Genomic DNA, 16,404 nt, shown 5'->3' with positions numbered 1-16,404 from the left:
CTTTTCTAAAAAATCATGTGTGTATTCTTTGTGAATTTATCGTTCGCTTTAACGGTGAAGGAAAACATCGTGAGGAAACCTGCACATCTGAGAAGTTCTCTATAGGAATTTCGAAGGAGTGTGAAGTCTACCAATCCGCACTAGGCCAGCGTGGTGGACTAAGGCCTAATCCCTCTCAGTAGTAGAGGAGGCCCGTGCTCAGCAGTGGGCAAGTATATAATACGGGGCTGATATTATTATTATTATTATTATTTTAAATTTTAACTAGTTTCTACCATTTAATGGCGAAATTACATCATTCCGCGGGCTTTTGACCAAAACGGAAATGACGGGTGGATGAGAGTACTAATGTTATTATGAGTTTATTGATAAAAATTTCCGGACGAGCCTGCAAGTATTAAGTATGACAGCTTTCTGAATGAGGATGTATGTAAGTGGATGAATTTGTAACGTCTTGAGACTAGTGTGTATGGATTTGGGGACAACTCCTGTAGATGAAATAATAATGGGTATTGTACGGACGGTGTCCACTCGCCACTGCGTTTTAAGTTCGATAGCCAAGTCAGTGTACTTGGCTAGTTTTTCTGTGTATGTAGTTTGCAAATTATGGGTGTTTGGTATGGCGATGTCTATAAGGTATACTGAACTGTTCTTTTTATCATGAAAAGTGATGTCCGGTCTGTTAAAGTGAACTGTTTTGTCTGTCATAATAGTCCTGTCCCAGTACATTCTGTAATCATCTGAATCTAGTATGGTTTGAGGGGAGTATTTGTAATATGCAGTTTTTTCTTTAATTAATTTGTATTTGTAACTAAATACTGATGGATAATTGATGCTACCTGGTCATGCCTGTGTTTATACTCCGACTGTGTAATAGATTTACAAGCTCCAGTAATATGCTGTATTGTCTCAGAACTACTATGACAGTGTCGGCATGCATCGTTTTGTGCAGCAGGGTCACGAATTATATATTTTCGGTAATTTTTTGTATCTATGGTCTGGTCCTGGATGGCGATCATAAACCCCTCCGTTTCAGGAAATAGCTCTCCTCTTTTTAACCACTCGTTTGACGCTACTTTGTCAACGTTGGGGTTAGTTAAGTCGAGAAGATGCCGTCCGTGGAGAGACTTTTGAGCCCAGGCATCCAGTTTCTGTGTGTGAGATGTGTGATTTAATTGTATAGATGGATTGGTCAGAATGAGTGGTGTGTGTTTGTTATCTGCTCGGACTGTTGCTTGATGGAGATTTGAATGCTGTGCTTTTTGAGGTGGAAGAATGCACGTAGTGTCTGAATCTGTTTATTATTATTATCATATTCTGGTAGCTTGTCACTATAACATCAAAATTAATATAAAATATAATATCTATCTTACGTCTAATATAATCTTCTGTAACTTATGTATAAAAAGAAAAGAAATACACAAATAAGTATATACTGTAAATAAGTAAGTTAAGTATTTCTCTTGACTGAAAATTATGCTTGTAAATGTCGGCGAATGCACTCTGTACGCCGTTATTAAATTATGAATTTGCGTGTTCTCTTTTATTTTCTATCTTGAAATTTATTTTATGCCGGTCCAGGTTTAATGGATTGGATTTCATCTTATCCCATTTTAACGGTGATGTGCGTGCATGAGCTTATATAACTATTGTGACTATGTACTAGAAATACTTGGAAATAAAATACAAAAGATGTAATCAACAACTGATGACAAAAAACATGCCCGGAGTTTCTTCCCGCCTTTCTTATTCGGGTAATCATCACTTAGGTAGTGAAAGGCTGGTAGGTTAGCTAGGTTAGGGCTTATGTCCTCACCGGTGAGGATCGCGACGCGTTATCCTTTTATTCCCCCCTACTTGCCAGCTCGAGCTGGTTACTTCGGTTTGTACCTTGTTTTTACTATAAATTTTATCCCTAATTTAAAATGTCCATAATTATATAAGTCATTTAAATTATTATTTAGGAATAATAATAAATATTCTCAATCATTATTTTAACGTGTAATAAGTGCAACATTGTTCGTTTACGTGATAAATATAGTATTTTATTTTTGTTTTATATGTGCCTATTGTTATTTATGATTTTATATACCTTAAGAAGTAAGTTTTTTTCCTCCTCCTCGCACATTATTATTCCAGTGGTTTAAATTGAAAATTACGAATTATAACATTATTTGGGGGCAAGGTAGTGTCTCGCTAAGACGAGCCATGCGGACCGCAGGGATCCTACTAAAATTTTCTTGAACGTCTTTTTTTTGAACCCTCATAAATTGGGTTTGGAATATAGGTACTATATAAACAAAATTCTCGGGATATGATGTCAATAAGATATGGGTAAAGCTCTTATAGAGCTGCTCTTTAGATTTCATTGATATCTAAAAACACCCCGATTTACGAAATTAGGGGATGGAAGTATGTATGGGTTTTCCCACACAAACTTAATTTCATGCTATAGAACTGAAAATTATACAAGTACACATACAGTTTATTAAAAATAAAAAAAATACGTAAGTTTCTTTTCTTTCTTTCTTTCTTCTTTCTATTTTAGGTTTCAAAAAACATAACGAGCAACTTACATACATATAAAAGTGAAATCCTACCAAAAATATTTTCATATAAAATATTGTTAAGGCGAGATCATTTTTAACCGACTTCATTTAAAGGAGGAGGTTATCAATTCGACGTCAATGTTTTTTTTTTCTTAATGTTTGTTACCTCAGAACTCGCTCATTTATGGACCGATTTGGAAAAATCTTTTCTTATTCGAAAGAATATACCTCCAGATTGGTTTCATAAAAGTTTTTTCAAAATCGCTTCAGTAGTTTGGTTTTAAAACTAAAAAAACTACACTAATTATGTCGTCCAAGAAAACGAAATCGCGAAGTTTGCTTTCTTGTGACGTTTTTAGTTATGTTTTTGCATTGAGTATGTACTTCTTACATACTTATACATACAGCATAACACCTTATTCCCTTTTTCAGTGGTAGGCAGATGCGTAACATTTCAGCGCGATAGTCGTACTGCGTGTGAAACTTATAAGTTGTGTTTTTGTGTTGGGTTTAGTTGACTCTACTTCTTACATACATTCATTTATATATAGCATCACACCTTTTCCGCTTTTTAGAGGTAGGCAGAGGTGTAACACCACAGCGCGATAGCTGTACTGTGATCGAAATATATCAGTTGTGTTTTTGCTTTAGGTTTGCTTAAATCTACTTCTTACATACATATATATCTATACTATTATATAAAGCTGAAGAGTTTGTTTGTTTGTTTGTTTGAACGCGCTAATCTCAGGAACTACCGGTCCAAACTGAAAAATTCTTTTTGCGTTGGATAGCCCTTTATTCGTGAAGTGTTATAGGCTATATATCATCACGCTATACCCAATAGGAGCGGAGCAGTAATGGCTGATCTCAGGAACTACCGATCCAAACTGAAAAATTCTTTTTGCGTTGGATAGCCCTTTATTCGTGAAGTGTTATAGGCTATATATCATCACGCTATACCCAATAGGAGCGGAGCAGTAATGGCTGATCTCAGGAACTACCGATCCAAACTGAAAAAATCTTTTTGCGTTGGATAGTCCTTTGTTCGTGGAGTGCTATAGGCTATATATCATCACGCTATACCCAATAGATGCGGAGCAGTAATGGCTGATCTCAGAAACTACCGGTCCAAACTGAAAAATTCTTTTTGCGTTGGATAGCCCTTTGTTCGTGGAGTGCTCTTAGTTATATATCATCACGCTATGACCAATAGGAGCGGAGCAGTAATGAAACATTTGCAAAAACGAGGACAATTTATTAGTTTTGAGAGCTTCCGTTGCGTGCGCTGCGTAAACGGTTAAAGTTATGCAACAATGATTTATTGTGGGGATTGTTCCTCTTAAAAAGTTCTAAAAAATATATTATAAAACAAAAGTCCCCCGCTGCATCTGTCTGCCTGAATGTGTTGAACTCAAAAACTACCCAACGTATTAAGATGAAATTTGGTATGGAGACAGTTTGAGACCCCGGGAAGAACATAGGGTCCCGGGAAACTACTACTTTCATAACGGACAGCTCGATAGTCGTATTGTAAGCGAAACACAACTATGCCATCGAGACAGTATATTTTTATAGTCTAGGTCTATCTAGTTTAACTAGCAATTTTAATTAGGCGCCGACTCCAAAATTCGTATCCAGTATATACCTGTTATGTGAAATATTTTTTGGTTTTGAGTGGTTTTGAAGGCAGTTTAATTTTTTTAATTATTTTTATTTTCTAAACAGCTCGAGCAACAAAATCCTTATTGTGGTAACTAATTAGCAACAAATTCCTACATCACGCGTGATCACATAAGTAAAAGTTTCACCAGTATCCATGCTAGCTTGATATCATGATAGCAGTGACCGGTTTTTTTTCTAAACGGCTGGAGCAAAAAAATCGAAATAGTGGTAACTAATTAGCAACAAATTAGCAACAAATGCCTGCATTACGTTTGATCAAATAAGTTTAAGTTTCGTTAGGGTCCATGCTAGCTTGATATCATGATAGCAGTGACCGGTTTTTTTTCTAAACGGCTGGAGCAGAAAAATCTAAATAGTGGTAACTAATTAGCAACAAATTAGCAACAAATTCCTGCATTACGTTTGATCAAATAAGTTTAAGTTTCGTTAGGGTCCATGCTAGCTTGATATCATGATAGCAGTGACCGGTTTTTTTTTCTAAACGGCTGGAGCAAAAAATCGAAATAGTGGTAACTAATTAGCAACAAATTAGCAACAAATTCCTGCATTACGTTTGATCAAATAAGTTTAAGTTTCGTTAGGGTCCATGCTAGCTTGATATCATGATAGCAGTGACCGGTTTTTTTTTCTAAACGGCTGGAGCAAAAAATCGAAATAGTGGTAACTAATTAGCAACAAATTAGCAACAAATTCCTGCATTACGTTTGATCAAATAAGTTTAAGTTTCGTTCGGGTCCATGCTAGCTTGATATCATGATAGCAGTGACCGGTTTTTTTTTCTAAACGACTGGAGCAAAAAAATCGAAATAGTGGTAACTAATTAGCAACAAATTAGCAACAAATTCCTGCATTACGTTTGATCAAATAAGTTTAAGTTTCGTTAGGGTCCATGCTAGCTTGATATCATGATAGCAGTGACCGGTTTTTTTTTCTAAACGGCTGGAGCAAAAAAATCGAAATAGTGGTAACTAATTAGCAACAAATTAGCAACAAATTCCTGCATTACGTTTGATCAAATAAGTTTAAGTTTCGTTAGGGTCCATGCTAGCTTGATATCATGATAGCAGTGACCGGTTTTTTTTCTAAACGACTGGAGCAAAAAAATCGAAATAGTGGTAACTAATTAGCAACAAATTAGCAACAAATTCCTGCATTACGTTTGATCAAATAAGTTTAAGTTTCGTTAGGGTCCATGCTAGCTTGATATCATGATAGCAGTGACCGGTTTTTTTTTCTAAACGACTGGAGCAAAAAATCGAAATAGTGGTAACTAATTAGCAACAAATTAGCAACAAATTCCTGCATTACGTTTGATCAAATAAGTTTAAGTTTCGTTAGGGTCCATGCTAGCTTGATATCATGATAGCAGTGACCGGTTTTTTTTCTAAACGACTGGAGCAAAAAAATCGAAATAGTGGTAACTAATTAGCAACAAATTAGCAACAAATTCCTGCATTACGTTTGATCAAATAAGTTTAAGTTTCGTTATGGTCCATGCTAGCTTGATATCATGATAGTAGTGACCGGTTTTTTTTCTAAACGGCTGGAGCAACAAAATCGAAATAGTGGTAACTAATTAGCAACAAATTCTAAAATGTATTTGGTTTAATTCTGCTAAGTTACTACTGCTACCTTGACAGAGCTCTAAAAGGCCGGCAACGCATCTCTATACCCCCTGGTATTGCAGATGTTCGTGGGCGACGGTGATCACTTACCGTTTGCTCGTTTGCCCCCTATAACATAAAAAAAACAATCGCTAACGCTAATAAAAAATAGAAAAATTATGAGAGAACCACATTTTTTTGCCTTAGTAGACAAACGAGCGAGCGGTCCGCCTGATGTTAAGCAGCATTTGACGCCTATGGACTAAAGCAATGCCAGAGGCACAGCCAAGCCGTTGCCAACCGGGATATATCGATAAGGCTGTTGCTAGGAGATGTCATTCTCATACATAACTATAGCGTTAACGATAATAGTAAGACATCTTGTCTACAGGACCTGAGGCTCGTTACGAGAATACGGTAGTCGTAAAGCGTACGCGATACACGCCACCGAGCTAGTCACGTTGGGTTTTAAGGTATATTTTATCAGTATCAAAACAAGTTAGTTTGTTTAAAATGTTTTAGATTCTGTTTACCATTGTTAGTACTATATTTATTTGATTTGAATTACGATTTACGATTACGATTAGGATAGCTGAGTTCAGAACTGGACGGATTGTGAATTGGGTAGGACTGCGTTCCTATCGCTTCGGTCAAGAGGGTGTACACATTCTTCAAATACTATACAAACTAAATCGGGTCTCGGACACTTGGCATTTGTAGATATTTCAGCAATTCAACAGCTATTTGAAAATATTTTGTTGTAATGTGAAATGGATATTATTTTATAAATGTAAAGTTTTTAGTTGGATTTTAATAAAATTAATAATGTTTAACAAAGTTCATGGTCATTTTATTTTATTCAAACTTCGTATCTTCTTCCACACTTAAACTCATCTATGTGATGAGGTACATATATGGTTGGTATACGCAGGAGTTCGGAGTTAGATTTTCAGGGTAGGTAACAATTTGTGTGAGTTTATAAATAAAATATTGATATTTTTTTATAATGATTTATTGTGTTTACGCGAATGTTAGACATTAAAATTAAACTATTTTTCGGCTTTTATCGCGGTTTTAAAAATTTTAGTTTTCTCCCGACGTTTCGAAGACTTTATATATTTTCTTTTCTATTGCTATTTAGTATAGTAATATTGTGTAGAGTACGTAGTATCTATTATTTAGATTTTGCTCTATGCGGGCTTTGCATTAGTCAAATTACCATTATAAAAGATAATTATGTGATAAACGTTATTAAAGTAACTTAGGAAATTAAATTTGAAATATCTACTGAGTGCATTGAAAGCCATGCAATAGTTATTGCCGCTGTTATAATTTGAATATAATATGATTATTACGATATAAAATATGTTAATGGTTATTATTCAAAGTCTAGCTCATTTTAATTTGTTATTTACGATTTAATTAATGAGTATTTACAAAATGATATAAATACATTATTATATACAACTTTTAGGTTATTCTCAAAGGAATAATTCAAATGATCGCCTCAAGAATACACACACCTCGCTGTTAGTAGGATATATTATATATCCGCCCGAATAGCGACTATCATACACAAGGTAGTAGAACCTGTCATAGTGGCTCACGTAAGTGTGTTGCGTTCCGGGATCAGCCTGTGTATACCCTTTTCCAACAGGCCGGCATAATAGTGCCGACTGTCGAGGAGTAATCATCTCTCGTCAGTCAACATTCTATTGGACCCCACCTAACTTATCATCAGGTGTACTGAACACCTTAACGTCCCCTTGTAAAATAAACTCTTCAAAAATAGATTTTTTAAACACGGCATGTTATGTAATAAGAACAGCACAGAATTCTTTACGAACACACAATCAAGGATAGTACCAAATGGTTTAAAAGGTCACTGTACCGTCTCCATTTGTCGTACTAGGCTATAAATCTTTCTAAAAATATACCTTAAAAGCGGTTGAGTTTACACAAGAATGTGCAGAGTTTAAAAATATGGCGTGAAAATGGATTTTCTTTGTATACTTCTTAATAAATGTATAAAAAATTAATATTATTAAGCGAATACCAATTGTAGTAATATTCGATGCAGCAATAATAGCTACACCGACCACCACTATATGTATTAGTACGATCTTAAAATCTACTTAAAATGCTCTTGACCCGAGTTCATAGTGGAAGATATGAGAGTAAATGAAAGATTAGAAGCTCGGAGACTGGCATCAAATCGGACAAATACTATAGAAGATTAGGTATAGAGGTCGATTTGGTATATAATGCTATTTAATAACTTCAGTCTACCTTATACCCTCAGTTCTTTCCGCGTAAAAGTCTATTCCGAGGATAAATAACACACAGATATGTACGGAGCTAGTTCCATTTCTCGTTAGTTAATTGATAAACGAATCAATAATATTTAGTGATTATCTCCTACATCTAAAGGTAAAAACTTTATTATATATAAGTATAAAGACAAACGTTTAATCTCGTGCTTAACATATCAAATGTTATATACCCGAACTTTGATAATCAACCCTGACGCAACAGCCGTCCTACATAAAACACAAGATGGGTCAAAAGCACCAACTTTAATTCTCGGAAAGATCTAGTTCTTGTTAAAAGTCAACGACCGTATGAATTACTGAGAGCATTCGCAATGTTAAGTAATTGGGATTATGGTAATGGGGGATGCAACCCCGGTCTGAATGTCCTCGGGTCATTTTTTACAAGCTCGGCTAAGATGAATTATTGCGTCCTTAGTTGGAAACTACTCAGTGTAATTAAATTATGTGACGTATTCTGTGTGCGACATGAGCATCATTACGTTTGAGGTTTGAGACTTATATACTTTGTATAATAAAATTTTCTTCACCATTCGCAAATGTATCCTTGTTTATCTTTGCACCATCTTAAGGTCGACTGGTAGAAAATGCCTTTGGCATTATGTCCGCTCATATACTTCTCTGTATATAAAATGTAAAAATAAATAAATAATATATTATCATATTAAATAATTTTTACTGTGTTCTAAGTATTGTGTGTATGAAACATTACAGGTATTAAATCATCGAAATATAAACAGCAATGTGTCGAAGTGAAACTATTTACTTGATTATTTTTTTACATGACCGGTAAAGTATCATCTGTCTATATTTATTTGTTCAGTCAGTTATTCAATTATTATTGAAACATTTCTTTACTTCACTAACAATTTACTGCATAGTAACACTAGCGGAATACATAATGTGCTCGGTTCGAGCGTCGAAACAAGACTGTTGAAGTCTTCTACAAGACTCATACAAGACTGAGCTCTCGTCGTTCGACCGGTCCTTATATTGACAGCAGTCAACCTTCCTCCTTTTCTAATACTTCCTCGACTTAATGATTGATGATGATTGATGAGATGGCGCCAATATCGCTCCGGAAATTCACCAATTCAACGAATAACGAGGTGCTGCGGCGACAAATGTAAAAAATAGAAAATGTTTAAGGGGTGTGAATCTGTTCTTCTGCAAAATTTGCTTTTATATACTATATACGTAACTTTAAAGGATAGCTAAAAGTTCTCGTACACCCAGGAACCACCAGTACCTATAATAAATACCAAGTACCAGCTAAAATAACCGTAGAATACTCAGCGGAACGGAAAGATCCGAAGCATAGTTAATGGTCTCACCTACCGGCTGGCAAAGAATCCACTTTCCATATCACTCGGCCAACCGTGAAAATGTGAATTAAAAACACGCGCAAACAGCAGCCCCCGGAAAATGGCCATCTGTTGTCACTGAGAGGTGACGATCCGAAGAAACGGCCGTCTCGCGCGGAATTGGTTACAATTTTAAGGTCCGTTCAGATGTTGCATTAAAAAACTACTCATAATACTAATGAAAGATATCTTAAATGTCATAATAGTAATACAAAATTCAACGAAGTTAAATATTTCGGTAAACACTATGACTATCGTGACACATACTCACGTAATAAATATTGTCCTTCGCAGAGTAAGAATGACAATATGTGAACTCAAAAGGGTTTAATGTTAATATATTATGTGGAATGACACAGTTAAGCAAAAAGTTTATAATATTAATCAGATTGGTAATTCCAGTCATCTGTTTTATTAATCGTATTGCATATACTTACACTGATATTTTCACTTCCACTATTATCACAGGTCATAATTGTATTCTTTATGATTATTAAGTCGTCGATTAGACTCGACAGTCTGAACAGACCTAAAAGATGATTCGGGTTTCAGAGCACGCGGGCGAATCGGAAGTTAGTGCCGGGTCACCGGAACGGACTGAAACTGGAATTTTGGACCCGGCCGTGGTCTTTCACGGGTTGATGCTTCTGTTAAGGAACGCTGTTTAAATGTATGTCTAGTATGCCGTTCTTATAATAGTTTAACTGATTCTATTAAGTTTTGTTTGAAATATTTATCAAATTTGTAAATCGATGATATAACATTAATAATACATTTTAGTTTATTCCAAGTATTTACATGAGACTATATGAAAAACAGTTTTCATTGCCCTAATTTAAACCACCTTATTGTTAGAACATGGAGAACTTTTACGATTATTTACTTAAAAGCGTTTACAAAAGAACACGGTCTTTTATTGACATGAAATTTCGCCAAAAATCAGCCTTCCTCGAGCCCTTACTAAACCTAAATAAACGTAGAAGTCTGTACCCTAAGCCTGACTTGTCACTTAACTACTTGAAGACAAGACCGTATGACGGCGCAAAACAGTCAATAACAAAAGTCTGCTAAGAAAAGCGTCCAGCCATTCGGGGCTTCCTGCCGTTTACTCCGGGCCCAATGGGAGCGTAATTAGGGGCAAGCTATTTTACGCAACGTCCTAAATATATCGTGGCCCTCTCAATGGGAGGAAAGTTTGGGCGACGTAATGCACGTGCCTTGCAAGGTTTCGCTTTGAAATTTTTCTATTGTTATTTTACGTCGTGTTTTACTGTTTGAACCGTGGCTTGGAGAGCTAAGATTTATTTTCTGGTAAAATAGAGTCTACATTTTCTGTAATTCAACAAAATCTCTCGTGGATTAAACAAATGTTAATAAAATTAGGTTTGAATTGAATTTTTGTATATCCCCAAATGATTTGCTTCAGTAATTAATAAATATCAGAATGAAAAAAATACTATCAATCCGTAACATTGCGGTTAAAATTGTTTATAATGTGGATCTTGTTTCATTAATTTCACAATGAAAATATCACTAAAGTTGTTGATCCCGTCTCTTCTTCTAATAAAGAATATTTTAGTTGTTTAAAATTTTCAAAGAAACTAAAAATTTTGGTTTTTAAGAAATATTTGTATATTTTTGTATATCCCATTCGTGACTATCCGTCGTAAACGTATGGAATGAATGCTCAAGGCCGTATGCTCGATGAGGGACCTTAACATGTCAATATACTACTAATATTTTGAATGTTAATAAATAATATATTTCATATTATAATCGATGAAAATATATCTTTTTGTTTCATTTTACGCAGAAAGACGAGATGAACAGGTTAATAACTAGATAGTTACTGTCACAACACATAAACAGTACATACTTTATCCAGAATTAAGGATGGATCAGATACAGACTTGGCTAATTAGCCGACTATTAGTTGACATTCAAATGACCGATTTTTCATCAATGCCGATTACGGGCGTCACTGGCGATGGGAAAGCTTCTTATTCCCCGTAAAAATAATTACAATTTATGTTTGTTTTGTTTTATTTAGAAGAATCGTTTTTGAAATTGACATAAAAGTATTTTCCAGATTTTATCGTGGTTTTTTATTTTATTATTTTCGTCATTCTGCCCTGTGACCACGAAAGCTGCAAAGTCTTACAAACGTCGGGAGAAAATAACATAAAAAAACTACTATAAAATCCAGAAAATAATTTTATCTCAATGTCTACGATTTGCGTAAACATAAGAAATGATCAGGAACATTTTTTTATCCTAAAAAAAAATACTGCTACTGACTAAATAACAATTTATAGATACGTTCTATTTTTGTTATATCATTGGATTCTCATCTCTTGTTATAATGGTTGATTTCCTTTAAAATAATTGTGCAGGATTTGGCATTTATTCGCCTAATCATCGAATTGATTCACTACAAATACTACAGTGCTTGCAATTACGTTTTCTGTAAACAGATAGTGGCTAATTATAATACTTCTAATCAAGATTTATATTTGGTAAGAATAATATTTATACCGGGTTCTCTGCGTCATAAAATTAAAACTAAAAATATCTTATACTATCTTTTCATACACCACGAGATAAACTAAAAACTATTGGAAGTTTAAAAGTGCGCGGTGCCCTAATAAACGGTAAATGTTTATAAATCATGGCTAAATTTAACTGCTAACCAGAAAATGGTTCAAAGACGACTGCTGTAACTGAGTGTTTAACTTTTTGGCTGTTATTTATGAACTTTCTCGGGAATTGTCTGTGGGGTGCAGTTAGCTTTGTTGGACACTAGATGGCGTGTACAAACATTCGTGTAATAGTTTTTGCCGCGCCCTTTATCGCTTATTGTATGCGTTAGTAAAGACATTGAAATGGCATATAGCAAACTTATTTAGACAAATTGCAAATACATATTACAATATAAATTAAAGGTTGATTTTTGAGTCATAATATAGGGTTTAGTTATTTATAAAATGAAATTACTCAAACAAATTAAGTCTAATTTTTTATCTTTAATGTTTAAAACACAATATCTTTTATAAAAAACGAATACCCAATGATTCAATAATTAATTCTAAGATAAACCGTCAAAAATTTTAATAATCGATGTCCCTACTCGAGCGATGTTAAGTTATCATAAACAGTTAATACTTTGAATATAACATAATAATTTAATATTAATTAATGTAGCCCAGATTTAGAGACACAGATTCTCTCTAATTATCATTTAGAAATATCGTCTGTATGTTTACGAGCGCATTATTTTTAACATTTTATACTACCTTAATATTTTAAGACTAATTAACAATAAAATCCCAACACCCCAGCAACTTAAAACGAAACTGAAGGCAGTGTCAAATAAATAAAAAATAAGTGCATAATGAGATTTTATTACAAAAAGGGAGAGTTTCAAAAATATTGTTTGAATAATAAAAGATAACGGCAAGCTATCTGCGGCAGATGTCGAATTTTGGAACTTGGCACGTGATTTTAATATCATTACGCCTCGTCACGCTGTGGGCGGCAGAGTTTCAAACTTCCGGGTTGTGATTCATTAAAGATGTTGTTTCCTGATCTTGTGTGTTTTGTACATCAATCAAAATATGCGATAAATGATTCAGATATTGTAGAATGACTGACTGACAGCTGTTATACAGTCTGAGAATTTTCGGCTCTACTAAAGGCTTGTACCTTTAATATCAAGCAGGTGCACTCGGATGACATTGGTTTGTCTTCAATTGTATGGTCGACACAACTTCAGACTTACAACTTAATATATCAACTGTAACTTGCTTGTGTGGTTTTAATTAAAAAACTTATTTTTAAGGTATTGACAAATTCATGTTTTATTCAACCTGGTTTAATATTTTGTGAATATTGTGACAGAAACCTAAGGTTTTTTTATTTGTTGGTCATAAATGTGCATTTTATGATCAAACATTCAGTATTGTTACCCTTTTAATTAAATTTTAGCTGTTTTTACATGTTAAAAAATGGTTGATTGGCAATATAAGTAATAAAGTGGGCTTTTAACTTAAGTATGCAGAAGAAATAATCGATACTCCACCAACACCTACAAAAAATATACTATCATCTTGAACCCGCGCATCTGTCTTAAAAAAGTAAGTTCTATCACAAATTTCACAGATCATTAAACATAAACGAGCATGAATAACTTTATATTTCTTAGGTAATGAATCTTTGAATGAACGACGTACCTATATATCTATAAAATGCGGAGTTCTTGTAAACATTTCATTCTTGTGTTAATTGTAACATACTCAAACTATTATATCACGACTTCTAAACTTTACGAGACGCGACGTGACCGATAAAACTAAGTTTAATCAAAGCTTAAAAACCGTTTCTTGTTGACATATTTACTTGATTATTCAGGCGAACGTCTCTCTTGCATACACGTGCAAATTAGGATGCGGTTCGAGTAGGGACGTACTCCCTAGTCCGCTTCCAAAGCTTCCCGATACCCTAATAGTCGAAACATTTAATTCCGTTTGCAATAAGCAAGAACACTTCGTTAAGCTGTGTTTATTTTCGCATACACAAATATAAAACTTACGTCTTTGATGTCGCTTCACCCGGTTGAGAGTCGGAGTTTTGGGCGGTTTGGTCTTTACGCTCCTGTAGCAGTATAACGGCTCATCCTTCGCCCCTTTAGGCTTCAACACCGGCAGTTTGAAATTTGAAAACATTTCACACACACTCACGTCCTATATCCCATTTTATTGATCGGTTCTATCGATCGAAACACACGGCCGTGCAGCGCGTGCGCGCGCGCCTCGATTTCTAAATATTATGAGTTGTTGTGAACGGAGTGTAGTTACAAATATAGAACGTGCTTCTGTTCTGTGCGTCCGTTTCTTATTTATATATATTTTTTATTAAAACACGATACAAATGTTGCCCGAGATAAACGTATAAATAGGGTTGCCATGTTTTATCTCGCTTTAATGGATCATTCCAAGTGCGTTTGCGGCTTACTAATAAGTGAAATTAATCAGGCACGTGCCGTTAGAGGAGTTTGTTTGAACCAAGTATAAAGTAATTTTAGATCGGTGCGCTGTGGTAGAGACCACTACGAAGAAAATAGTTGAATTTGTACGAGTTTATTTATAAGTAATTAATAAGCTAAATTGAAATAAAAAATAATTTAGTTGAAATTTAAAAACGTGGAGATCTAGTGATTGCACACTTTCTTTTTGTTACCATTATGTGTTTTTATTAAAATATATATTTGATCAATTTCAGATCATTTCCAATAAATTTTAGGTTGAATCTATGGAAATTGCTACTTCGTCGCCTGCTAAAATAATCTATTTTTTTTTTGTTATGTTTCATAATTTTTATAATCGCAATACATTTAATATTAAACTTACATTTACACGGAAGCCATTACTCGTACGCGAAACGAGCAAGTTTAATCATTCGTGTTCATTGTCGCCGGGATGTTTCACGGACGCTTTTTCTTTACTTAATGACACTTTTATGTCTTCACCGAGAGCTATAACGGCTTGATAAAAAGTATTTCCATTCTTGAAAGGTGGGGTTGGAATTATTTCTTTGCTTGGATAAGTTCAGTTGACATTCATAATGGTTTTAACTTTCCAGTTTGTGAGCGTCCTTTAGATGGCTTTGGTGTTACTAAATAAAAACTCTCTGGAAAGTTCACGTTTTGTTATTTTTTTACCTGACACGGCAAAGTAAATTCATTGTACCTAATATTAAATGCAGTTTGGAATGGCAGGACATCGTTTATAAATTCATTAGTTTAAATTATTTGAAAACATCTATTTCACTACAACTAAAGAGTTGTTCAAATTTTATCTCTTATCTCTTTTGTAAGGAGTGTATCGTGATAGGAATTTTCAATATCGATATTCAGAATCGATATTAAAATGCCTAACTTTGGATTAGACGCCGTTTCTTTATGTTAATACCAAACATATCAGACTTCTGCTTTGTAGAAAATGAGAGACATTAATGTATCCAAAAAATATTCGAGGTTACTGGGTCTAACCAAACGATTATAATGATGACTATATATACACAAATATAATATCACGCCTCCATCCCACAGGGGTAGGTAGAGACTGTATGTACATGCTACTTTGCATGATTCTGGCATACTTCTCTCGCTTCCTTCACCTTCATAAATCTTTTCATGCATTCCCGCCGGTTCCGGGTACTTTTGACCTGGCCTTTACTAAGAATGTTAGATAGCTGACATTTGAAGGTGCGGTGCGGTCGACTCCTACCGGCTCTTCTATCTATGTTGACCTTATATATATATAATTTTTTTTCTGACTGGCTCGGTGGCGTAGTTGTAATTGTACACAGTACAAGTACGACTGCCGCGCTGAGGTCCTGGATTCCAATCCTTGGTCGGGCCAAAATGAGTTGAATGAGTGACTGAGTTTTTCCATCTTAAAAAATTTCTCAGTCACAGCTTGGAGTCAGGAAGTTGGCGATGTAATACCCCCGTGCCTCGTAAAGCACGTAAAGTCGCTGGTCATGCGCCTGGTCTCTCTCCGGTCATGTCGGATTACCGTCTCACCGATCTATGAGAGTGAAGGAACAGGGAGTGCACCTGTGTATTGTGCACACTCTTGTGCACTGTAATACATCCTGCGTATCAGGGTGATCTCCGTTGAAATTGGCCGCCGTGGCCGAAATTCGGCTAGGAAGGATTCATATCCTTTTTCTCAGTCTTCTGTCATCTATCCTCTCCAAATGCCCAAACCAACTTAGCTAAATATGATGAACATAGATAGGTAGAGATGACTATGAGACTATGATATTGTAGAAATTAGTGTGTTGTTATTTCCACAGTTCCACCCTAACGTTA

At 34.8% G+C, this 16,404-nt stretch overlaps 1 protein-coding gene across 2 annotated transcripts in view; it reads right to left on the bottom strand.

The window, feature by feature from the left end:
* Positions 1-14,385, bottom strand: part of LOC115451410 (glutamate receptor-interacting protein 2) — a 67,833-nt gene extending 53,448 nt beyond the window's left edge. For both annotated transcript variants that reach the window (XM_037443500.1, XM_037443501.1), the window contains exon 1: positions 14,119-14,385. In XM_037443500.1, the coding sequence (XP_037299397.1) occupies positions 14,119-14,251 (133 nt within the window). In that variant the 5' untranslated portion in view covers positions 14,252-14,385. The remainder of the gene's footprint in view (positions 1-14,118) is intronic.
* Positions 14,386-16,404: the final 2,019 nt, after the last annotated feature.

This window comes from Manduca sexta, chromosome 26 (assembly GCF_014839805.1).
Source record: "Manduca sexta isolate Smith_Timp_Sample1 chromosome 26, JHU_Msex_v1.0, whole genome shotgun sequence".
Classification (NCBI taxonomy): Eukaryota; Metazoa; Arthropoda; class Insecta; order Lepidoptera; family Sphingidae; genus Manduca; species Manduca sexta.
This window is presented reverse-complemented; position numbering and strand designations above follow the sequence as displayed.